Source organism: Lynx rufus, unplaced genomic scaffold (genome assembly GCF_022079265.1).
Source record: "Lynx rufus isolate CCGP_SWC_20201006 ecotype Redwood Valley unplaced genomic scaffold, mLynRuf1.p SCAF_10, whole genome shotgun sequence".
NCBI lineage: Eukaryota > Metazoa > Chordata > Mammalia > Carnivora > Felidae > Lynx > Lynx rufus.
Genome location: NW_025814824.1, coordinates 3,723,286 through 3,748,658, shown reverse-complemented (window position 1 = coordinate 3,748,658; position 25,373 = coordinate 3,723,286). Strand labels below are relative to the sequence as shown.

The following is a 25,373-nucleotide window of genomic DNA, read 5'->3' as shown; positions in this document are numbered from 1 at the left end:
CTCGGAAGTGGTGACTGGAGAGCGAGAGCGAGAGGAGGAAGGCCGGGCTGCGCGGCGCAGGTGCGGGGTGCGCGGGGCGCGGGGCGCAGGTGCGCTGGGGGCGCGGGGCGCAGGTGCGGGGGGCGCGGGGCGCAGGTGCGCGGGGGGCGCGGGGCGCAGGTGCGCGGACTCTGGGGCGCGGGGGCGCGGGGCGCAGGTGCCGGGGCGCGGGGGGCGCACGGCGGGCGAGCAGCTGACGGCATCGTCACGGCGGCGGCGCCCCGCCCGCCTGGGGAGGAGCCCGCAGCAGCGGCACAGCCGGCCCTACCCCGTCCGGTGCCAGGCGAGCTCGGGACAAGCCCGGAGCACAGTTGCGCTGCCCCTCAGGTAAGGATCCCCCTCCTCGGCCGTGGCTGCGCCGCGCCCGCCCTGGGGCCCCGCCGGCCCCGGGCCTCCGCGCCTGGAGCCCCCCGAGGAGGGATTGCCGTCACCGGGAGGGCGAGTCGGCAGCACGGCCCCTGGAGCTGGCGAGCGGGAAGCCGCATTTCTGTATCGTTGGCCGGGAGGGTGTGCGTCTCGGTGCCCTGGTCTGAAACGCGTTCTTGAAAAGAGAGAGAGAGAGAGATCCGTACCTTGCACATTCTTTGGGATCCCTTCCCAAACAGGAGTTGGTGCTTCAGAAGGTGCTGTGGTGCAGGTGTTTGCAGCGTGGAAGTTGCTTGAGTGGATTTTCGGAAGTGCCAGAGACGTGGCTCCAAGTGGGAAGGATGGACAGCGCGTTATGAAGGCTGTTGGCTTAGCACGGCTTCCCTCAGCGGCCCTTCACGGGCTGGGCTGGGACGTGGCGAAATATTTCAATTCTCCCCTTACATGTGCCTCCCGAGTCTGCGTGCGCCCCTCGCTGTTGCCCTGGCGCAGGGGCCGGGGAGGGGAGGGGCCGCAGCCCCCCAAATGACAATGACTCCTGTGGCCTCCCGCTCCCTGCAAGGCACCGCCGGCGTCCTCTCGCCCTGCGGGAGCCTCTGCCCCAGTCCGCGCTGCGGCCGAGGATGCTGTTTTTCTCCTTTGAAGCTCCAATACCCATCCTTGGGGGTTTGGGAGACTTGGAAAGTGGCAACCCTGTGCGTCCCCGGTCACATCCACTGGACGCTGAGATACAGCTGGTGGGGGCGTCCAGTCCCAACCGAGCAGTGACACAGCGTGCCTTCCTTAGGGATCTATTTGCATATTTGCCCTTACTGTCTTCTGAACGACCCCCCTTCCACGTGAGCAGCCCGTCTTAGCACGGGAGACCTTGCCTGCTTTGAACTAAAAACCTATAAAATCTTCTTTTTAAAGAAGATTTTCTAGGTAACCAAAAAAGCCCGGAGCATTTTACATCCAGATCAGTCCGAATGCACTTCTTTTCCGGTGGCATTTGGATTTGAAGAGGTGGAGTGGGAGGGAGAGAAAAGGGGAGGGTAAAATTAGAATAAATTTAACAATTTGGGGGAGGGGAATAATACTTTTTGTTGTTGTTGTTGTTGTTGTTGGCCACTGCCTGAAATTGCAAATTGCCAACAGTTCTGTCTCTGGAAATGCAGGAGCCCGGCATGCCTATGGGCCGAGGCACCAGGAGACCCGTAGTTGATCTTACAGAAAGAGAAGAGACCAGGCAGGGACACATTTTCATGCTCTTTAACACATGGCCCTTCGTTTGGTGGTCAGGCAATGGTCCTGGTGAACACAGGCAGGGGAGCGGGGAGAGGGGACTGCCTTCCATCGCCTGGGGTCGCTGCTTCCTCCTCCTGGGTTACCTCTGCAGACGGCAATTCTGTGTGCACGGTTATTGCAGAAACCTCCAGAATCTTTTCTTGTTACGGCTTTAATAGTTGTTCCTGAGGAGAGACTCAGAAGACAGCCAAATCCAATTCCGAGTTGTGGGAGTGCCTTTGCGCTCCTGTCTGTCAATCTGGCATTCTCAGCCATCAGGGAACACGGTCTCCGCTCGGGTGCCTGCACAGCTTTCTGGAACATTAAAACCTTTGAAAAATGCCGAGCGTTCTTTGTCAAACAGAGAATGCGTCCGTGACTGTGAAAACATGTCCGTGCTTACTTTGTTGCCTTAGGTGGTGTGTTGGTGTGTTGCAAGTTACCTACTGATCTGGACGGAAGCATCATTCCTCCCCCTAGATGAACGCAGTGAACTTTTGCACTAAAAAAATGTCTTTGTTATAAAGAGGAGCGTCTGGCTTTCTGCGGGGGGAGGAGGTTGCCTGCAAACTGTTGGAAGTTAAAGAGGGCTCAGTGCTGAGCTGTAACTTTCAATTCAGGTAACCCCTGTGTCCCATTCTCACTTTTAAGGTGGGTTGGATATCTATCTATCTGTCTGTCTATCTATCTATCTGTCTGTCTGTCTATCTATCTATCTATCTATATCTTTATCTATATTTTTTCTGTCCATTTTTCTTTCTATAGATTTGTCTGTCTGTCTGTCTACCTGCCTATCTGGTTGGGGTATTCACAACGGACAGCGGTCTCTTTAAAGACAGCTGATTTCTAGGCCATTGTTTTTGGTTACGATTTTTCTAGGGAAATATCTGCTCTTAATCCGAAAGGCAGGTGGTGGTTGTCATGCCGTCACGATTGTTGATGTTCTTTTACAAGTTGAGTTGGCACACGCATGTGCAGTTAAGGATGAACCTGAAGTTATTTCACGGATTGCAAATGATGCTTCGGTGTTTCCTAGAGGATGTTTCTCGCAAGCCTTTCTCCCTCCACCAGCTGAGTATTCATTACAGTACCCGGAGTGGATGTGCCCTGGTCCTCACATCTTTTGCTCCCGCCACTGGCTTAATCAGGAAAAGAAAGGTCCCCGGTGGGTCTGTCCTTAGTGCAGTGTTGTCCTCAAAATCGGTACTGTCCCGTATAGATAAACTTTGTGAGGCTCATGCATGCATTAAAATGTCCTACTAGTCACATTAGAAAAGTAAAAATAAACAGGTGTAATCCATTGTAATAATGTATTTTCTTTAATCCAATCTATCAAAAATGACTGTTTAAAGATGTAATTGATACAAAATACGTATAAGATATTTTCGAAGTTTTTTTTTTTTTTCCATGCCAAGTCTTACATTTATGGAACATCTCAATTTGGATCAGCCACATTTTAAGAGGTCAATAGCCCATGTAGCTGCTGGCTGTTGTATTGGCTAGCATGGCTACGGAATATTAACTTTTTGACAAAGTAACTTAAAAGCTGAAACATTAGGAGCCGTTAAATTGAGCCACTGAAACACTATTGAAAATAAATAAACAGCTGATCTCAAATTGCTGTAAGAGCTGTGCCCTACCCTTCCCTACCAGTAGCTGGTCGTGCGATCTTAAAACCTATTTTTGCTTCTTTATTAGTAAAATAGGAGGGTTGGATCAAATATCTGGTTGGGTTAAATACTTGCATCAAAAATACCTGGTTCTCTGAAAAATAACCAGTGGCTAGACTTGTGGATTCCACCTGCATTCAGCCTAGAGGACCTGCTGTAGCAGAAACAGAGGAGCAGACCTGCTGGGTGCCGCCATTTTGCACAACCACTGTGTGCTTCTGTCCAATCCTTGATGGCGGACGTCAGCAACTGAGTCCCCGTGTCCCATCGGAGATCATTCAATTTTCATATTTAAATTTCTTTAGTGGGCAGGTAACAGCAAATCCATTGTAAAATCAATAACCAACTAGTGAGCTAGTATCTACTGCGTGACTGAATATTCTTCACAGATCTTTCCATATTAACCTTTAGGGTATGTGTATGTATTTTCAATGTTGCCATCCATTTCAACACCATTCAATAGCGTCGTGAAATGTAACGCGTTATAATTGACCCGTGAATACTGACTTCTTGAAGCCCAGAAATGAGGGACCTTAATGAAAGGATGTTGGTTTCTTCACCCAGCCCCTGGATGGCCTCGGTGGTCAATGAGTGATGGAGAGGCGGGTGTCATTTCCATCACACGGCTGCCTGTCTCAGAAGCCAGGATAGCAGGTTTAAAGAGAGCAGCGTCTTGTATGAGAGGAGTTTGTGCAGTGTTTTTCTAAAGCTAATTGATGTCTGGAAAGTGATTGGGTTTCTGAGGAAGTAAGAGAACACGGGAGCTGTCTATGAGGACTTTCTCCTCTCTCCTGCCTCCACTGCTGAAGCTGGAGTCCAGAAGGGTCCATGTGCTTACGACAGTGGAGCTCAGACAGAGGGGCCCTTGGAAGGGGACACTTTCCTTCCTGTGTCATCTTCCCACTCCGATGGTCGTATTGGTGCATACCTGTGACTTTGGAATGTTGAGTGTACCTTTGGGGGAAAATGGTCAGTATCTGGGTCTCTGAGTCCAGCACAAAGCCAGGAGCTCACTCAGTTCTCCACATCAAAAATCCAGCTCACTGGTATTTTCCTTATTTTATGGACTCGGACACACCTCCTATCCTTACGACCCCCACCTCCCATTACCCATGGGTGCATAAGATCAGCGGGCTGTCTCATTGCTCCCCTGCTTGGGAAAGACCCCCTAGGATTTAAAGAAAACTGTGGAATAGTCCCGTGACTATTGGGGGTACGATACTCCCATTTATCTTTCTTTCTCAGCCATGAGCTATCAATGGGTACCTATTCCTCTTTGACTACATACCTACTGTTGTAGTCACACCCAGTTATAATGCTGGTTCTGTACCATTGATCGATCAACATGCGCGCTAAACGTTTCAGGACCTACCCTCCTTTATGCAGCAGATCTATGCTCTTGGCAGGGGACTGTTCCTGGCGACTGGGTCAGAAAACATACACGCTTGTCTGTTCCTAGCTGCCTAATGTGGCTATTGTCTTTTTAAAGCAAAGGCAAGACCATTCTGAAAGTCGCTTGGCAATATTAGATGTTACTGTAAAAACAAAACAAAACACTTCCTTCCTGAACATTTTAGCATCCTGAGCTCGTGGTTCGGTTGTTGCTGATTTGGATCGGCTCCGTTGCCTTCCTGGGTTTGCCGATTCTCGGCTGAAGAGGTTCCCCTGCTCCCTAGCTGGGCATCGACCGCTGCTGCTTCAACCGTGGGGTCTCGGGTCCCTCATCTGTTCATCAGGGCTGCTGACACCCACATCAGGGGTGTTTTGAAGACACAGCTTGTCGGGGACCTCTCCACCCTTGTGGGAGGTTCCTGGGATGTTCCAGCGGGTGGATGTGATCGGACCGGCATCTTCCTGGTCCCCTCTCTCTCTCTCTCGCTGTATCAGATTGTTCTTCCCGCACACAGCCTGGCATGGAGCCCGCTGTCTCACATTGCACCTTGCTTCTGGATGGCCTTCTGGCCTTCAGCATGGGCCCTTTCTAGCTCCCCTGGTGTAGACGCTCTCCAGTTAATCTTAAACTACTGATTTCTTTCTTTATGTCTTGCTCTTTGAGCTGGGTCTGCAGGGACGCGCCGGTTTCTGTCTGGTTAAATCCATGTTCCTGCTTTGGCCAACTCTTTCCATCTGTTCCTTGCCTGAGCTCCTCTCCGCACGGGCAGTCCCGCCTCTGTAACTGCATTCATGCTGTTTTCCCTCCGTCGGCATATCCCCTCCTTGGTATTTTTGTGGCGCTAGTCCGTTCATCCCTGGAAGGATTCTGGGGATCCTAGCTTTGACCACAAGCCTGCTGAGGACAGCTGGTGCTAAGGACCGTCCGACGTCACCTGCCGTTGGATTCTAGACGCGTCGGTAGCCACAGCCTTTTACGGCACGTTTTGCTGACCTGCCTGGTAACTGCAGAGCGGACGCAAATAAATATTGATTAGTGGCTCACGGCTACTGACTCCGCGCCCTTGCTTTGCTCATCCCATCGGTTCCTGTCCTCTGATGCTCTTTGCTCACCGAGAGCATCGGCTCACCAGGTCCAGGGGCCGTCCTCACGGTCTGGCCGCATGCCATCCAGGTGACCTCAGTCTTTCTGTCCTCTCTTCTGAAGCTCCGCGTGACAGTGACAGTCACAGGGGATCTAGTCAGTCCTGGGAGCTCTCCCCCATCCGGAGGGATGTGGGGCACCCCTCCTGCAGCCACGGCGTCCTGTGCTTATGACACGCCTTCTCAGTGCGCTTGCTCAGCTGCTCTCCCGGGACGTGCATTTCATCCCGCTGGCCTCTTCCGTTGTTACCTTCCCATTGATGTTTGCACACGTTCATGTCTGTGTAGCCTTCGATTAATTAAAAAAAGAAAAAAGAAAAAAGCCCCAACTGGGTTCCATTGAGCCACTGATTTGCAACCATCCCCCCGTTCCACAGCCAGAGCCCCAGGAAACACTCGTAAGCTGCACCTCACGCTCGCTCCGTCAGAACCACTCTCGCCGGGTGCCCCAGGGACCCTCCGTGCTTCCCGGCCAGGGGCCTCTCTCCAGTTCCTACCCCCGTTCTCTCCATCGTTCTTTGAGGACCGTGCTTCCCTGGGGTGCTTCCCCGACACGGCCCTCAGCACGGCAGATCCACCCTCCGGGGGCTCCCTGTGATGTTTGCAGACCCGCTGCCCCCACAGCACTCATTCCGGGGTCTGTCCGAGCCCTGTGTTGCTGCCTTGTGGTTCTCCCACACCGCCTCGTCCACACCGGGCTTCAATCCCTCCCTGAACAGCGCGCCCTGATCGATCCCAGTGCTATGGCCGGCCCAGCACGCGTTACCCGCCTGCCCCCTCGACGTGAGCCTCGATGGGCCCAAACGCTCTTGCCGCGTGCCACGCGGGAACCCAAGCTCACCATCTCCCCTTAACGCCCGACCTGGGCCCAGCGCGCTCTCAGGAGAGGCTCTCATCCTGTCTCTCCAGTTCTGCCACTTAGAAACCTTAGGAGTTTTTCTCTTGACGCTTTATCTCCCGTCGCTTGTGTCTTAACTCCTTCCCCAGCCGGCCGCCACCCATCCCTGCTGATGTCACTCTGCCTGTGTTCCGTCCTCCTGCTGCCTTTCTAGGCTCAGCTGCCTGGGTTTTGGCCGGTTGGTTACAGCGGACTTCTGGTCCGCTTTCTCCGTGGGAGCCGGCCCCCTTCGGTGGCCGTGCACCGCCCTCGGAAGCCCGTGCGGTCATGGCCACGGCGCCCCGACCGGCCTCCGCTCACATCGCGACCCTCCTGCAGCCTCTGGCAGTCACGTCCCCCTTCTTCTGGTATTTGGGGGCCTCAGCTGTGGCGCTCGGGGCGCGGAGGGCTCTCCCCACACGGGGCCCGCACGGGGCCGTGGTCCGCCCTGCGGATGCGCTCCCCCAGCACAGGGCCGTGGATGACACATCACGAGCACAGCGCCGCGCTGTCATTGAAGCGGGGTGGCCTCGTTCACGCCGTGTTGCCGCGGCCTGGAAGCCACGTCCGAGATGCCGCTCAACGCGCGTGGCAGCCGCAGGTGCCTGGCCGCCTCGAGCCGACCCCCAAGATCGCCGCCCGCGTGGCTCTTGCCCGAGGCACCTTGCGTGGTCTGCCCTCGTCCATCTGTTCGTCAGAAGCGAAACGCAGATTCGCTGACGCTCTGCGCAGATCTTTACTGAACGCCTCCTACGGGCCGGGCGGTGCGCAAGCCCTGGGGAGACAGCAGTGGACGAAACCGATAAAAAGCCTGCACGGAGCCTATGGTTTAAGAAAGTCAATTACGAGTATGTCAGAAAGGAAAACGTGCTGTGGAGAAAAATAAGGCAGGAAGAGGTTATAGACTTCCAGGGCTGAGGCTGGGATCGTGCAGTGAGATAGGGTCGTCGGCAAAGTCTGGGCCGGAAGGTGATATTCGAACATAGGTCTGCAGAAGGTGGGGGAGGGGAAGAGCGGTCCATGCAGCGGTAACTGCCTGTGCAAAGGCCCCGGGGCAGGAGCATGCCAGCTGCTGTCCAAGAAGCAGCGAGGAGACAGATGTGGCTGGGGTGAGCTGGGGGGAAAATAGCAGGAGGTGACTGTGGGGGTTGAGCCCTTTAGCACTCGTTCTGGGGGAGACAGCGTGGCCAATGGAGGGTCTGGAGTGCAGGGGTGATCTGGGGCTGTTGGGAGTGGATTGGAGTGGCTGGAGGCCGCTGGTGCACTGGATGTGAGGCGCGGGACACGAAGAGGGGCTCGGGGGGGGGGGGGCTCTGGAGGTTTCGGCCCGGACAGCCGGAAGGGAACATCGCCATCGGCCAAGACGAGGAAAGTTGCAAGGGGAGGCGTGGAGGGGGGTGTAGGCGGTTTGGTTGTGCCCACGTTATTTTGGGGTGTGTCCAAGGCATCCCAGCGGAGAGGTCCGGCGGGGAGAGGGCACATGGCCTGCACCTCCGGGCAGAGGCCGGCCGCAGACATGCCGTTGGACATTGCTCGCATATGGCTGGCATCTGCGGTCTTGGAACCAGAGGGTGATCTTGGCGGGGATGACACTGACCCCCTGCCCTGCGGCCACCGTGGTCCAAGGCAGGACGTCCTGTCTCCCGCTTCCACGCTGCCCTCCTGGGTCCTCAAGGACGTCCCACACAGCACGGGTCACATCACCGTCCCTTCTCTGCTGAAAACCCTCCGTGGCTGCCGTCCTTCTCGTGACAAGAGCTGCCTCCTCCTGCCCCCACCCATTACGTGTTGACTTCACCTGCTTTTCCGATCCCTCCCTCCCTCCCTGCATTCTGGAATGTTCCGTGGCCCAAAGCACACCACACTGGCATCAGGTGCTTCCACGGGATGCTATCTCTGCCAGGGAGCTCTTCCCCAGGGGCCCAGACCTCACTCCACTGCCTCTCTCAAATCTTAGCTCGAGTGGCACCTTTCCAGGGAGCTGTCCTCTGGCCCCTCTGATGTCCCCTGTGCACCTCGGTGTGGAACTGAGGGGCGCTGCATCTGTGCGTTTTATCGATGCTCCCACACTCATGGAGACCCTTCATTTGGAAACACCTTTAAAATGATAGAGAAAAAAAAAAAGAGTTTGAGTTTCAGGTTTTAAACTGTGCAGTTAGGAGAGCTGTACAGAAACACGTCTGCATTGCTTCCGACACGGTCACGTAACAGAAGCCACTTTTCCCCGTCACGCTTGACGAATGATTGCCATACATCCCTGTGTAAGTTTAAGGCATCTGGCATGGTTTGATTTATCTCTCTTGGGTATTGATTACCCTAATAGGTTCATTTAGCATCCGTTTTCTCATATAGATAAAATAACAAGAAAGGAAAAAATATTTAAGGAAGGAATTTTCTCCTTGGGATGAAAACAATTAGGATTCACACCCTTTCAGCTTTCCCGCATGTCCTGCCCACCATTGGCTGTCGTCGTCATGATGTACATCACAGCCCGAGTACTCTTGTCTTATAACTTAGAAGTTTGTAAGGCTTGGGGCGCCTGGGTGGCTCAGTCGGTTGAGCGTCCGACTTTGGCTCAGGTCACGATCTCACGGTCTGTGAGTTCGAGCCCCACGTTGGGCTCTGTGCTGACAGCTCGGAGCCTGGAGCCTGCCTCGGATTCTGTCTCCCTCTCTCTCTGACCCTCCCCCATTCATGCTCTGTCTCTCTCTGTCTCTCAAACATAAATAAACATTAAAACAAATTGAAAAAAAAAAGGAGTTTGTAAGGCTTTTCTTTGTTGTTTTCATTTTTTTGTTTTTGTTTTTTTTTTGTTTTTTTTTTTGAGAGAGAGAGCACACAGGGGAGGCCAGAGAGAGGGAGAGAGAGAGAATCCCAAGCAGGCTCCATGCCGACAGTGTGGAGCCGACACTGGGATCAATCCCGCAAACCATGAGACCACGACCTGAGCTCAGATCAAGAGTCAGATGCTCGACGGGCGGAGCCCCCTTGACTCCCCGGACTGTTCAGGTTTCCCGTTCACAGTCAGATTCCCGGTGGCTAAGCACCCCCCACATCTCCCTGCAGTCCCCATGGTGTGAATTCGACTTGGGGCTCCTGCAAAGTGACCACAGTGCTGGGGCAGGCAGCTGGTCCCTCCTGGGTTCCCTTTTTCCCCGGAGGAGGCAGGGGCTCAGGGGAGACCCCTCCCCGTGGTGCTGTGCTGTCTTGGGGAAGGGGCCACGCGCCCAGTGTGGCTCCATCTCTTGTCCCCTGCAACGCAGTCTGTCTTGGCCTCTGCGGGGAGGGGGTGTTTCCGCCCCCCCCCCCCCGCCTCCCCGCCCCCTGGTGTTCTGGGATCCTCTGAAGCGACGTCCGGTTCTCAGAGAGGTGTTAGTTGGTCCTCTCGTCGGGGGGAGCAGAGCCAGGAACAACCCTGTCACCTTCTTAGTGACGTCACTCTCCCAGAAGCATTTTCATGCATCTCTTTCCAAACTGCTGTCTCCATAGGATGGCTTTTCCAAAGGAGGTACGGTGCCCCTCTCTCCCGTCTAAAATGTCTAACATTTCATCTTTATGTTAGAGAGACAGAGGAGATTGCCTATTTTCGCAAAATATCTGCTATGTGGCATACTAGTGAAAGCCATCTCCCATGCAGAAAACGGCGGTGGATTTAGAATAATTGTCTTTTGCGTAAAAGATAAACGCATGACTTGCCTTTTAGTTTGGCAACACTTCCGTATTCTTTGCTACAAGATAACTGGTAAGCCATCCTGCGGGAGAAAGGACTTTTGTGGGTGCTTCTAATTTCCTTAAAGAGTATGTGGAAGAATTTTCTGTGTCTTGAAGGTTTTATTTTTATATATTACATATTATTATGTATTATTTACACATATTAAAATACTTGCCATATATATATAACATATACAATTGTATAGGTAACATACAATATACGATATATACAATATACAATATATACAATATACAGTATGTAACATATTGTATATGTTTTATATATGTATGTATAATATTATATATATAATAAGGTTTTATTTATTTTTGTTTTTAATTTATTTTGAATTTATTATATATAACAAAGTTTTATTTTTATATGTTACATGTTAATATGTATTATTTATATATATATATTAAAAATACTTGTATATGTAACATACGTTATATATATGTATGTATAATATTATGTATATATATATAATAAGGTTTTATTTATTTATTTTTGTTTTTAATTTATTTTGAATTTATTATATATAACAAAGTTTTATTTTTATGTTACACGTTAATATATATTATTTATATATATATATATTAAAAATACTTGTCGTATATGTAACATACATTATATATATGTATGTATAATATTATGTATATATATAATAAGGTTTTATTTATTTATTTTTGTTTTTAATTTATTTTGAATTTATTTTATTGATTGTATATAATAAAGTTTTATTTTTATATGTTACACGTTATTATATATTATTTATATATATTAAAAATACTTGCCGTATATGTAACATACGTTATATGTATGTATGTATAATATTATGTATATATATAATAAGGTTTTATTTATTTTTGTTTTTAATTTATTTTGAATTTATTTTATTGATTGTATATAATAAAGTTTTATTTTTATATGTTACATGTTATTATATATTATTTATATATATATATTAAAAATACTTGTCGCATATGTAACATACGTTATATATATGTATGTATAATATTATGTATATATATAATAAGGTTTTATTTATTTTTGTTTTTCATTTATTTTGAATTTATTTTATTGATTGTATATAATAAAGTTTTATTTTTATATGTTACATGTTATTATACATTATTTATATATATATATTAAAAATACTTGTCGCATATGTAACATACATTATATATATGTATGTATAATATTATGTATATATATAATAAGGTTTTATTTATTTTTGTTTTTCATTTATTTTGAATTTATTTTATTGATTATATATAATAAAGTTTTATTTTTATATGTTACACGTTATTATATATTATTTATATATATTAAAAATACTTGCCGTATATGTAACATACGTTATATGTATGTATGTATAATATTATGTATATATTTTTGCCTATTATAAATTACAAATACCTGTTTTACATTAAAAAACACCAGTTGGGGGCACCTGAGTGGCTCAGTGGGTTAAGCATCTAACTCTTGGTTTCAGTTCGGGTCATGATCCCATGATCTCACAGTTTGTGGGTTCGAGCCCCGTGTCAGGCTCTGAACTGACAGCACACAGCCTGCTTGGGATCCTCTCTGCCCTCCGTTGCTCCTGCTGGTGCTTTCTCTCTTTCTCTCCCCAAATAAATAAACTTAAAAAAAATTAAAACGCCAGCTGGAGACAGCTACATGGAAAAGAATGAAACTGGACCACTTTCTTACATCACATGCAAAAATAAACTCCAAGAGGTAAAAGACCTAAATGTGAGACCTGAAACCATAAACTCCTAAAAGATGATACAGGCAGTAATGTCTTGGACATTGGCCTTAGCAACCTATTTATGGGTAGGTCTTCTCAGGCAAGGGAAACAAAAGCAAACATAAACTATTGGGACTACACGAAAATAAAAAGCTTTTTTTTACAGCAAAGGAAACCATCAACAAAATTAGAAGGCGATCTAGTGAATGGGAGAAGATCTTTGCAAATAATATATCTAATAAGGGGTTAATATTTAAAATTGGTAAAGAGCTTATGTAAATCAAGACCAAACTCCCCCCACCCCCAATAATCTGATTGAATATGGGCAGAGGACCAGAATAGATATTTTCCCAAAGAAGACATCCAGATGGCCAACAGACACATGAAAAGATGCCCATCATCACTCTTCATCAGGGAAATACAAATCAAAACCACAGTGAAATGTCACCTCACATCTGTCAGGGTGGCGAAATCAAAAAGACAAAGAACAAATGTTGGCGAGGATGTGGAGAAAAAGGAACTCTCGTGCACTGTTGGTAGGAATGCAAACTGGTGCAGCCACTGTGGAAAACAGTACGGAGGTTCCTGAAATATTAAAAATAGAGCTACCACATGATCCAGTAATTCCACTACAGGGTATTTACCCAAAGAAAATGAAAACACTTATTCGAAAAGATATATGCACCACTGTGTTTATTGCAGCCTTATCTACAAGAGTTACAGATGTGGAAGGAGCCCAAGTGTCCATTGACAGATGAATGGATAGAGAAGATGTGGCATATGGACAATGGAGTATTACTCAGCCATAAAAAAGAGCGAGCTTTTTGACCCAACAGGGATGGACCTAGAGGGTATTACGCTAAGTGAAATAAGTCAGGCAGAGAAAGACAGACACCACACGATTTCACTTATCTGTGGAATCTGAAAAACAAAATAATTAAACAAATAGCCACAGAGTCATAAATACAGAGAACAAACTGCACAGAGCTGGGAGGGTCGGGGAGTAGATGAAATTGGAGAAGGGAGAACATAAAATAAAATAAAATAAAATAAAATAAAATAAAATAAAATAAAATAAAATAAAATAAAATAAAATAAAATAAATAAAATAAAATAAAATATAAAATAAAATAAAATAAAATAAAATATCCAAATGCATGGTATCCGTAGCCCCTGGGGACTTCTGGCTTAAACTTCTTGCTGTAAGCACTTCCCGAGTGATGGAGCAACTTCTGCCCCTCTGGTTCTGTCTCTACAATGTTACCACACATCCTTTTGTAAGGTTGATGTTGCCAACCTATGAGGGGTCGCTCTTATGTAGGCTTTTTTCAAACCTTTATTTTGTTTCCTTGAGGAATTCACTTGTCTTCTCTGGTAGGATTTGCCTTGGTCCGCTCACAAAAATGTATTTCAACAGCAGATAATCATTCGATACGTGCTGAGTGTTTCTCCCACGATGGGTTGGATGCCCTGATGTGCTGGTGAGTGAATCCAACAGGGACCCCACCCCGCCCTTGTGGGTGCGGATTTTGGAGAAGGAGTGGGGGGAGTAACCACAAACAAACAAACAAATAAATAAACTAACACTGAGTGAAGGATGTTTGTGCCAAAGTACCTTATTATTGAAGGAGAATCATTCCAGCAAATTATGGACGCACTAAAGTGTGTTTGGAACATTTGTACTTTTTCTCAACTGTAGCCAATCTCTCTGCTGAGAAACTTGGAATATTGGTTTCTTCCTAACTTAAGTACTACTTTCTATTTATCTTTCTAGGGGATTCGGAGAAGGAATGCATTTTAGTTTGTCACCGTGCACTTTGGTGTGTTATTTCATATACTTTGCCACGGCAGGAAAATAAGTATTTGTTTTCTGGCTTCTGGCTTTTTGGCTTTCACTGTTAATTAGAAGACGATTCTAAGGGTTTTCTAAAAAAATCACGTTTAAGTACATTTGGTAACGCATTGGATTCATTACAACGTGTTGGTAAATTTTGCTAAAAAAAGTATAGGGGTTTGTTCTAGAACACTGCATACCAGTAAATATACAATGTGAGCCATGTACGTAATTTTGCATTTTCCAAAGTAACCACATCTTAAAAACTAAAGACACAGGGGAAGTTATTTTAAGTAATTTACTTTACCTGATGTATCTGAAATAACATCATTTTAACTTACAATCAATATCACAGTCACTATCAATTTAAAATTCTTTCTTACACTAAGCGCTCAAAATCCAGTGTGGGACGCCTCCCTTCAGGGCAGCGGGAACTCCCGTGGGGAGTGGCCACCATATTGGACCAGGCAGTCCACCGGGCTGGGCTGGGTTCCCAGTGCCCTGGTTAATGGTGACGCTTCATGTCACCTGTAATGCGGTATATACTTAGGGCCAGGAAGTAGGTGCAAATCGTAATTGGTCTCGTCGGGATTTTGTCAGGTCAGACTAGACCCTTATTGCTTCTGCTGTGTGATGTGGACGAGAAAGGGGTGAGGGTGTGTGCCCTGCTGCTTGCTGTCCGTTGCGCTCACGTCAGGAGCGTGGTCTTTTAGCAGTGACTTGCTTGTTGCCAACAATGTTTTCACTCAAACTCGTATATTTCTATTGTGACGAAATACACCTTACAGGAGATCTACCATTTTTAGGTGTGCAAGTCAGTGACCGTAAGCACGTTCACGCCATCGTACCTCCTTCCGTCCACGGACTCTTCACCTCCCCAAACTGAAGCTCTGTCCCCGTCAAACACCGTCCACTCCTTCCACCCCCCAGCCTGGCGCACGCCATCACCATCTCTGGGAGTGTGACTACTCCGGGGACCTCATTTACGTGGAATCCTATGGTATTTGTCTTTTCCTGCCTGGCTGATTTCATGCAGCACAATGTCCTCAAGGTTCATCCATGCTGTAGCAGGTGACAGAACTCCCTTCCCCTTCCCGGCTGAATGATGTTCCATTGTATGGATGGACCACATGTTTATACGCTCATCTCAGCGGACACTGGTTTGCTTCCCCCTTTTGGCTGTAGTGATGAGTGCTTCTCTGAATGTGTCTTTTGAATTATTTTAATTATAGCTCCAGGTATCAATTGTGTATCAGTGATTTGGGAGATACACCCAAGAGTGGATTGCTGAGTCATAGGGTAATTCTCTGTCGAATTTTCCCACAGTGGCCACCCTGTTTTAGATTCCTACCTGTAATGCACAAGGGTTTTAATTTTTCCATATCTCCAACGCTTGTTATTTTCTGATTCTTTTTTGTTGCTGTTGTTGTTGTTGTTGTTCTTTTGCTTTGATTTTGGTTAGGAGCCATCCCACTGGGTGTGCAGTGGGGCTCAGTGTGTTTTCCATCTGCCTTTTCCCCGGTGACTAGTGGTGTTGAGCATCATTTCCTGTGCCTCTTGGCCATTGGTGGAACTTCTTTGGAGGAATGTTTACAGAAGCCCTTTGTCCATTTTTTAGTTGGTTTGTTTTCTTTTTTGTTATTCAGTTGTAAGGGTCCTCTATATATTCTTTCTATTCGATCCTCATCAGAATATATATTTTCTCCCATTGTGTGTGTTCTCTTTTAACTTTTGTGATAATGCTCTTTGTTGCACAGAAGTTTCTAATTTTGACAAAGTCTGATTTATTTATTTATTTATTTTTTTGTACGCCATTGCCAGAGGCCCCAAAGAGCCAAAACGGTCTTGAAAGAGAACAGCGAACCTGGAGATCTCATACTTAACAGATTTCAAAACTTAACGCAAAGCTACGGTAGACAAAACAGTGCGGCACTGGCATAGGAAGAGACATATAGACCAATGGCATAGAATGGAGTCCAGAAGGAAATCTTCACATTCATAGCTAGTTGAGTTAAAAATAAAAATTTTTTAATGTTTATTTATTTTTTTTTAATTTTTTTTCAACGTTTTTTATTTATTTTTGGGACAGAGAGAGACAGAGCATGAACGGGGGAGGGGCAGAGAGAGAGGGAGACACAGAATCGGAAACAGGCTCCAGGCTCCGAGCCGTCAGCCCAGAGCCCGACGCGGGGCTCGAACTCACGGACCGCGAGATCGTGACCTGGCTGAAGTCGGACGCTTAACCGACTGCGCCACCCAGGCGCCCCTAATGTTTATTTATTTTTGACTGAGAGAGAGAGAGAGAGTGAGTGAGCAGGGGAGGGGCAGAGAGAGAGGGAGACACAGAATCCAAAGCAGGCTCCAGGCTCTGAGCTGCCAGCACAGAGCCCGACGGGGGGCTCGAACCCACAGACTGCAAGATCATGACCTAACCTGAAGTCGGACACTTAAGCGACTGAGCCACCCAGGCGCCCCGAGAGCTAGTTGATTGTTGACAAGGGGGTCAAGATCATTTGGTGGAGGAAGAACTGTCTCTCTAACGAATGGTGCTGGGACAAGGGGACATCCACAGGGAAGTGACCTGACACCCCTCCTCACACCGTATTCAAGAATCAACTCAAGATGGATCAATGGCCTAAATATAAGAACTAAAATCATCAAACTCCAGAAGAAAGCAGGGGTAGATCTTCATGACCTTGGGTTGGGCACTGATCTTAGCTTTGACCCCGAAAGCATGATGGTTTGAGGGACTCTTTCGTAGCCACTTGCCAACCTTGCAGACTTTTATTTGGCCAAACCTAGAAACCAACCTGAGCAAGTACACATCACGTAGAGCCTCGTTTCAACAGGCTCGCGGCGAAGGCAGGCCCCGGGCTGCACACAGCACACTGAGCCTCACGCCCCGCATGGAACACGTTCTTTCTCCGTGTCCACAGGGTCTCCGTGTCCCTGCCGCCTTCGTGCTTTGGTGTTCATTTCCCTGCAGGGCCAGCTGCAGGGTCAACCTCGGTGACCCATCCTTTGACCAAGGAGATGGTGTTGCTGCTTATTCACATGACTTGCCTCTTCATTTCCCGTGGAAAGAAGAGGAGGAAGGCAGAAAATGCCCCAAATACGGCCAGGCTCTTGGGAGTCTGAAAAGTGTGACGAAACGCATGTTACTTGGGCCTTGGGCGTTCCTGACCACGATGCTTTCTCCAAATGGAATAGTAGCAGACACACACTAGTGAATTTTTTTCCTGTGCCTAAGCTGCGGGGTTATTTGCCTCCCGACAACAAAGGTCTTAAAGAATAATGTATTCTAATGCTTCCAATCCAAGACATGCCTCAATATATTCCCACTTGTTTCGCTTTTGCAGATGTTAGGAGTCTTGCCATGAATATCTGGGTGCCCCCGGGCCCCCCGCCGTGGGACGGTGGCTCCATTATCTGGGTGCAGATGTGTCACCTGCTTCAACACCTGTCCCCACACTGCAGGGCGGGGTGTTTCCAGAACAGCAGGAAACAAGGTTCCTGAAAAACTGAGTCTTCTTCCTTAGGGAAAGACAGACCATAGCTGTTTAACTCTTTACGATCTGGCAAATGTTTCCCACTAACGAACAGATCTTTCAGTTTTTAGGGTCAGCTGAGAAGGTACATGAAATGAATCTTCCATTAAATCGAAATTCTAGAAGTGTGTAAAAGTACACGCTCCTACCTCGAGAATTTACATTCCGTTGAAAATTAATTTCTTTTAAAAGTGTCCTTATTTGTGTTGTCAAGTCGATAATAGTTCTTATGTTTACTTAAGTGACCCGTTTATCTTTCATTAGTAGTAGATTTAAAGAACTTTTTTTTAAGTTTATTTATTTTGAGAGAGAGAGGGTAAAAATGCGGAGGGACAGAGAAAGGAGAGAGAAGCCAAGCAGACTCGTGCTGTCCGCGCAGAGCCCCACACGGGGCTTGAACCCACCAACTGTGAGATCATGACCTGAGCCAAAATCAGACACTTAAGTGACTGAGCCACCCAGGTGCCCTGAAAAATATATTTTCGTCATCTGAATGATCAAATGTATATTTCTTATAAATCATAATACTGTACCTCTAACCTGATATTCAGGATTTAAAACGTCTCATTTTGAATTCTCTAGTATAAGACACACATTTTTATATTTTTGTGATCCTTTGGGATGGATTATTTACTCTCTTTCTTTGATCCGTTCCCTCATTTGTCTGTGTATAAGCTTTTCAGAGGGGTGAGGGGCTGAGTGATCATTTCGTCCAGATAAGTCCCAGAAAAGGAAAGTAGAAAGGGGTCATTGCAGACAGTTGTCCAATTCAGGGCAGAAGAGACTTTGGTGGACAGATCTGTGCATCCAGAGAAACTGCCCTAGCTGCCTCTCCCAGCCAGGTGGCGATTTCTTTCATAAATCAGGGGACAACCAGGGACCAGCAGACATTTGGTGGAAACCCCATGACAGAGGAAGATTGCAGTGAACAGACATAACCAGAGATATCTCAGATACGTGATAAGAACAGAGGCAACAAATCGCAAGTAGCATTCTTGTTGAAAGTCCGCAAGGTATCCCCTTGTCCGAGATAAGAAAGCGCTTCTATGAGAGGGGCAAAATCAGAGTACGAAAAAAGTGATTGAAAATATAAGGAAAGCCCTTCTAGAGCAATTAAGAATAGGTACACTCAGGCCATCACCTAATAAGAGTTCCACAAAGAGAGAGGAGTAGAGGGGTTGGGATGACGCACTTCCTAAAAATAGAAAAAATAAAAATTTCCCCAGGCTGTGGAAATGATCAAGTTTTTAATCCTCCCCCAACCCCCCAAAAAATGGAGTCAAAAAGCAGTTCTAGATATATCCTGGTGGGATGGCATAGCTCTCAGAATAAAGAGAAACCCCCACCTGCCAAAGAGAAGGGAGAATCCCGAGTTCCCTACAGAGGAGAGAGTATCTTACCGCCTTTGGATTTCACACCAATATCCCTGGTGATGACCAAGTTAAAAGACAAATGATCCTTAAAATCTGTGGAGAAAATACTTGCAACTTTGTTTGGCTGCAGGATTGCATCAATCAGGGGAACGTGGCATGGACTCAGAAGTTTTAATGCCATCTAAAAGAACTTACCAGTAATGTTCATGCCAAAACATAAAATGGATCCAAGCAAGGTAATAATAAATTGAAACAGAGAAATTGGCAACTCGGAGCGCCTGGGTGTCTCAGTCGGTTGAGTATCCGACTTCAGCTCAGGTCATGATCTCACGGTTTGTGGGTTCGAGCCCCACATCGGGCTCTGTGCTGACAGCTCAGAGCCTGGAGCCTGCTTCTGATTCTGTGTCTCCCACTCTCTCTGCCCCTGCCCCACTTGCTCTCTGTCTTTCTAAAATGAATAAAAATTTAAAAAAAGACAAATTGGCAACTAAGAGTGACCTAGGTACAAAAGCAAAAAAACCCCAAAAAACTAGGGTTGAAAAAACCCAACCCAACCTAAGACCCCAACAACGCAAACACAGAAGATTATGTATCAGTCACCAAAGTCTGATTGATGATTGACCTTTCCCCTCAGTGGGTTCAGTCCTACTATCGACTTCTGCACTGAAAAACCTTTACAAAACCCTTTCAATAAGCTGTTTCTTGATAGAGTTTAGAAACAACCTGCAGGCAAGTACAGAAGACTTAATATAAATTTTGGAACAAATTGTAAATGTTATATCTGGGAAACTGAAATACTGGCAGGTGCTTGAAAATGGAGTGTAACTCACAAAAATCCGGCAATGGAGGAAGGTAGGGTGCTAATTTCACAGAAAGATATGGTCCAAAGTCAGTAAGTCAGACATTAAGTTCAATGCTTTAAGCAATGAGTGCATTATTTAAAATTCTCATGGTGCACACCAGGAAGTGATAACTGAATTTCTGTTCTTTTTACCAGTGGTTGTTTCTGGAAAGAAGCTGTCAAAGGAGGGAAGGGGCCTCTGTGTGGATGAAAGAGTGTTTTACGATCTCCATTATCTCTTTAACCAAGTATATGCATTATGTCGCTTCTCATTTGTTCCTTTTAACACGTTAAGCTGAGACATGACAGGCGGTTGGGGTCGAGGGGCCGGTCTGGACGGGGTCCCATGCTTCCACCTGATCTCTCTCTTCTCTCCGTGAAGACCCATCGCCCTATGTACATTCTGGATCTCAGTGGCTCCTGCCTTCTTCCGGGTTTGCTGTGTTGAATATGCACAGCCGATCCCTACAGTCTCCCCCCATAGTACCTCGGCTGATTGTCCCCTCCTCTTTCCTCAGCCCTCAATTTCCTTAAAGAGAAAGCCCCACTTCTGGTCTTTCTGGCCATCTCCTTGGTTGTCCTTGCTCCCACACGCGCTGCAAGATGTTTTGACTCCCTTCGTAGCTCAGGACATCCCAGTCAACCTAAAGTTTGCCAGACTTCCTTCACCTCTTACCGCCCCCGGATCAAAGCTACACACTCCATCTCCAAGGGTACTTTCCTTTAACTCGAGTCCGAGAATCAACGCTATTGGGTTTCTTGGCTTGTGAGTGATATTTCATTTCCATGATAAGTTTGAAAGAATATGGTCATTCTGAACAATCCGCAAGACCACTGCGTAACTCCTCTGTAACCCCCAGCCGCATGAAGATGGGCGGCATTTCCAGCATCCAGTGGGCTGTGGAACGCATCTCAACTGGCACGTTCAACCAGCGTGTTGCATGTTCCACTCTTGGTATCGCTTTTTCTTATCATAGGGATGTATTAATCTGATGCGTTGCCTTTTATGGTATGAATATTCCATTTCTACCGCGAACAAATGGGTTGTTTCCATCGCCTGGCTATCAGGGATAAAGCTGAGCCTGTTACTTTAACACGTTATTTCTCACACTGGGGGCTTGGATCTGTTCCTGTGTATCTGTGAATCCGTTTCAGAATCCGTAGACAATGTCGTCATGTATAGTGTCTTTCTGCTCCTCTCAGTGAGTTTGAAATCAGGAAGTATGTGTTCTCCAACTTCCTTCCTTCTGTCCTTCCTCCCTTCCCTCCCCCATTCTCTCCTTCCCTCCCGTCCTTTCCTTTCTTTCTTTCTTTCTAAATTCGCCATTGCTTCACTATTCTGGGCCTTTTGAATTTTCAGGTGAATTTTGGAATCAGCTTGGAAATTTCCATAGAGTAGCCAATTGGAATTTATGTAGGGACTGCGCTGAATCTGTAGGTGATTTGGGGAATATTGCTATTTTAACAAAATTAAGTCCTCTGATACATAAACATGGGTGGCTTTCCACTCCTTTGGGTCTTCAGTTTCTTTTTTTTTTTATAATTTTTTTTTTCAACGTTTATTTATTTTTGGGACAGAGAGAGACAGAGCATGAACAGGGGAGGGGCAGAGAGAGAGGGAGACACAGAATCGGAAACAGGCTCCAGGCTCTGAGCCATCAGCCCAGAGCCCGACGCGGGGCTCGAACTCCCGGACCGCGAGATCGTGACCTGGCTGAAGTCGGAAGCTTAACCGACTGTGCCACCCAGGCGCCCCTTCAGTTTCTTTCAACAATATATATTTTTTTTAATTTTCAGAGTACAATGTTTATGCTTCCTTATTGATTTTATTCCTAAGTATCTTATGCTTTTTCATGATGTTGTAAATGGAATTGGTTTCTTAATTTTGTTTTCAGATTATTCATCGCGGGTGTGGAGATATACAGTTGATTTTTATATGGATATTTGAAAACCTTTTAGAAGTAGTTTATTAGTTTTCTTTTTGGAAGATTCCTTAAAAGTTTCTATTTACAAGGTTATGCCTTCTGCAATAAATAGTTTCATTTCTTCCCTTCCAATCTGGATGCCTTTTATTTCACATTCTTGACTTATTCTCCTAGTTAAAACCTTCAGTAAAATGGTAAATAGAAGTTGCAAGAGTGGGGACACTGGTCTTTTTCTTGACTGTAGTGAGAAAACAATCTTTCATCATTAAGTACTGTCTTAGCTGTGGTGTTTCGTAATACGTTCTTTTCTGGAAGAAGAAGTTCCCTTTTATTCCTGATTTGCTCCTTTTTCTTTTTTTTTTTTTTAATCATGATTGAGTACTGAAGTTTGTCAATTTTTTCTTTTTTGTATCTACTGAGATTATCATGCTTTTGGTCTTTTATTGATATGGTATGTTTATGTTAATTTTTGGATGTTAAGCCGACTTTGCATGCCCGGCATAAATCCTACGTGGTTATGATGTATAATCCTTTTTATGCATTGGTGGATTCGTTTTGCTAGTCTCGGTTGAGGATTTTGTATTTGTTCAGAAGAGATACTGCTCTGTAGTTTTCTTGTCATGTCTCTGTATCTCAAGCTGGTATCAGGGTAATTTTGGCCACAGAGAGAGTGACAGGTGTAGCCTCCCATTCAACTTTTTGGAAGAGTTTGCAAAGGATTGGTATTAATCCAATATAATTAATCCCGTGAAGCTGTCTGGACCCGGCTTTCCTTGTGGATGGTTTTTTGATTACTGTCTTGCTATGTAGGTCTTTGTGCATTTTCGATTTCTGCTTGATTCAGCTTTGGTAGTTTGGGTCTGCCTCCTCTGAGTTATGGAGCATGTTTCTATGCAGTTGGTCACAGGAACCTCTGATAACTATGTTTCTGCAGGGTCAGTAGTGATGTCTCCTCTGCCACTTCTCATGTTAACATTTTGAGTTTTCTTGCTTCTTTGGCCAGTCCAGCAAAAAGCTTGTTAATTTTATTGTTATTAAAAAAACAAACCCACTTCTGAGTTTATTGATTTTTCTCTCTTGTTTTTCTATTCTTCATTCTACTGACTTCCACTGTAATCTAGTATTTCCTGCATTTTTCCTCCTTTGGGGTTACTTGACTCTTGTAAGGTGGGAGATCAAGTTACTGATTTGAGATCTTTGTTCTCTTTTAACGTAGGTGTGTATAGCTATACGAGCCCCGTGACTTCTTGACAGTTTTGGGCTTTCTTGGCATTTTGCTACCTTCTCTCCTGTTCTTCCTCCTGTCCCTGCTGCTCCTTTGTGACCGACCCCCTTTTCTGCCTAGTCCTTACTAAACAGCCAGAGAGCTTGGGCCCCCAACTGTGCTGAGTGGCAGTCCTTGTCTCACAAACACCCCAGAGCAGCTCTGAGCAGAAGGTGGTGTTACTATCTCCATTTTCTGGTGCAGGCAACTCAGGTGCAGAAAGCTGAAGTAGATGACTTGCCAAGTTCTCTGGATTTGGAATTTGATCTTCTCTCTCACTATACGTCTTCACCCTGGCTGACTTTTACTTATTAGCGTGCTCTTTATATATGGATGAAACCCACACCCTTATCACTAGCCTGGACTTCTTCCCTACCGAGTTTTCAGACCACAGCCCGGCCGCCTACAGGTACCTGTCTCCACCTGCGTGTCCTACAAACCTGACCCGGGCCCAGCTGCTTCCTGCTCAACTTTTCCAAACCTACTTGTCTCTTTGGCCTTTTATCTCGACTGATGAGGCCACCGCTCCCTGCTTGCCAGCTCTGCCCCAGACGTCCGTGCACGCCAGCTGTCTGCCCTGGCGCCGTGTTGGCTCCCTTCGCACCCTTGGGCACCCGCAAGGGACCCCGTCTTCTGGGTGACCCGCCCCTCATCCCTTCACCCCTTCACCCCTTCACCCGGGCCTCTGTGACATCTCCCCTCAGGGCCCCACACAGAACTGGATGCCCCAGCAGGCTCTCTCTCGGCCTTTGTTTATGACTTTACCATGGCAGCTACCACGCAGGGTGTAACAGACGCCTTTCTGTGCCTGTCCGTCCTCTAATGCTGGGAGCTTCTGCTGGGTAAGCACCGACTGCGTATTATCTAGAGGGTTTCCTGTAATGCTTATAAAACAGTGACCTTGATGCCATCTTTTAAAAATTTATTTATTTGGGGAGAGAGAGAGAGCAGGGGAGGGGCAGAGAGAAAGAGAGAGAAAGAAAGAGAGAGAACCCCAAGCAGGCTCTGCAACGTCAGCACAGAGCCTGACTCGGAGCTCGAACTCACCAACTGTGAGATCACGACCTGAGCCGGCGTCCAGAGTCAGATACTTAACCGACTGAGCCACCGGGCGCCCCTAAAATCTCTAAATGAAATTCAAGTTCTCTTACGTTGGGAGCTCGAAAACAAAATGTATCCCTTCGGTTCTTTTTTAGCTATGGAAAGAGGGTAAGGCAATCCTCGTCAAGATTTTCCTTCCTTTTTATTTATTTATTTATTTGTTTATTTATTTATTTATTTATTTTTAAACCGATCCTCTCGCACGTCCGGTTCCTTTGCCAGGTGCCTCCTGGGTGCGAGCCGCGGCTGTGAAGCAACATGCCGGAACAGAGCAACGACTACCGGGTGGCCGTGTTCGGGGCAGGTGGCGTAGGCAAGAGCTCGCTGGTCTTGAGGTTTGTGAAAGGCACGTTCCGCGAGAGCTACATCCCCACGGTGGAGGACACCTACCGGCAGGTGATCAGCTGCGACAAGAGCATCTGCACGCTGCAGATCACGGACACCACGGGCAGCCACCAGTTCCCGGCCATGCAGCGCCTGTCCATCTCCAAGGGCCACGCCTTCATCCTGGTCTACTCCATCACCAGCCGGCAGTCGCTGGAAGAGCTCAAGCCCATCTACGAGCAAATCTGCGAGATCAAAGGGGACGTGGACAGCATCCCCATCATGCTGGTGGGCAACAAGTGTGACGAGAGCCCCAGCCGCGAGGTGGAGAGCGGCGAGGCCGAGGCCCTGGCCCGCAGGTGGAAGTGCGCCTTCATGGAGACCTCGGCCAAGCTCAACCACAACGTGAAGGAGCTCTTCCAGGAGCTGCTCAACCTGGAGAAGCGCAGGACCGTGAGCCTCCAGATCGACGGCAAGAAGAGCAAGCAGCAGAAGAGGAAGGAAAAGCTCAAGGGCAAATGCGTGCTCATGTGAGGCTCTGCGGAGCGGGGGGCGGGGCCTGGCCCCGCCCCGCCCCCGTCCCCTCCCACGTGACCCCCCCGTCGTCAGGGCAGCATGTACGATGCCCACGTGTTCACTAGCGCATCTTGACCGAGACGTGCCCCGTTGTCCCCGAGAGGGCGCTTCACGCCACCGCCCGTAAGCACCCCCTCTCCGGAATCAGGGACCCCGCCCAGCGGTTAAAATGGGAACCCATGCACCCTGCACCCCGGGGCACCTGGCGGGGGGCCGGGCGTTTCTGGAGGTGGGTTGGCCCTTAGCGGGGGCTCTGGGCTCGCGCCCACGAGCGATCTGAGTACAGGACTAGGTCCCATCTGCATGCATGTGACGGCATGTGACCCTGGAGCTATGCCCACCCAGCTCGAGAGCTGGGCACCCTTAGGGGCGGGA

The 25,373-nt window shown here is 47.3% G+C and overlaps 1 protein-coding gene across 5 annotated transcripts; it reads left to right on the top strand.

The window, feature by feature from the left end:
* On the top strand, positions 1 to 25,373 carry DIRAS2 (DIRAS family GTPase 2). 5 transcript variants are annotated; one of them, XM_047100931.1, is made up of 3 exons: positions 309 to 366; positions 23,702 to 23,839; positions 24,321 to 25,373. In XM_047100931.1, exon 3 carries the CDS (start codon positions 24,357 to 24,359, stop codon positions 24,954 to 24,956), a length of 600 nt encoding a protein of 199 aa, XP_046956887.1. In that variant the 5' UTR covers positions 309 to 366; positions 23,702 to 23,839; positions 24,321 to 24,356; the 3' UTR covers positions 24,957 to 25,373. The 5 variants fall into 5 exon arrangements, with proteins under 5 accessions (XP_046956912.1, XP_046956896.1, XP_046956887.1 ...); XM_047100922.1 differs by lacking the exon at positions 309 to 366 and adding an exon at positions 23,202 to 23,406; XM_047100956.1 differs by lacking the exons at positions 309 to 366; positions 23,702 to 23,839 and adding an exon at positions 1 to 60.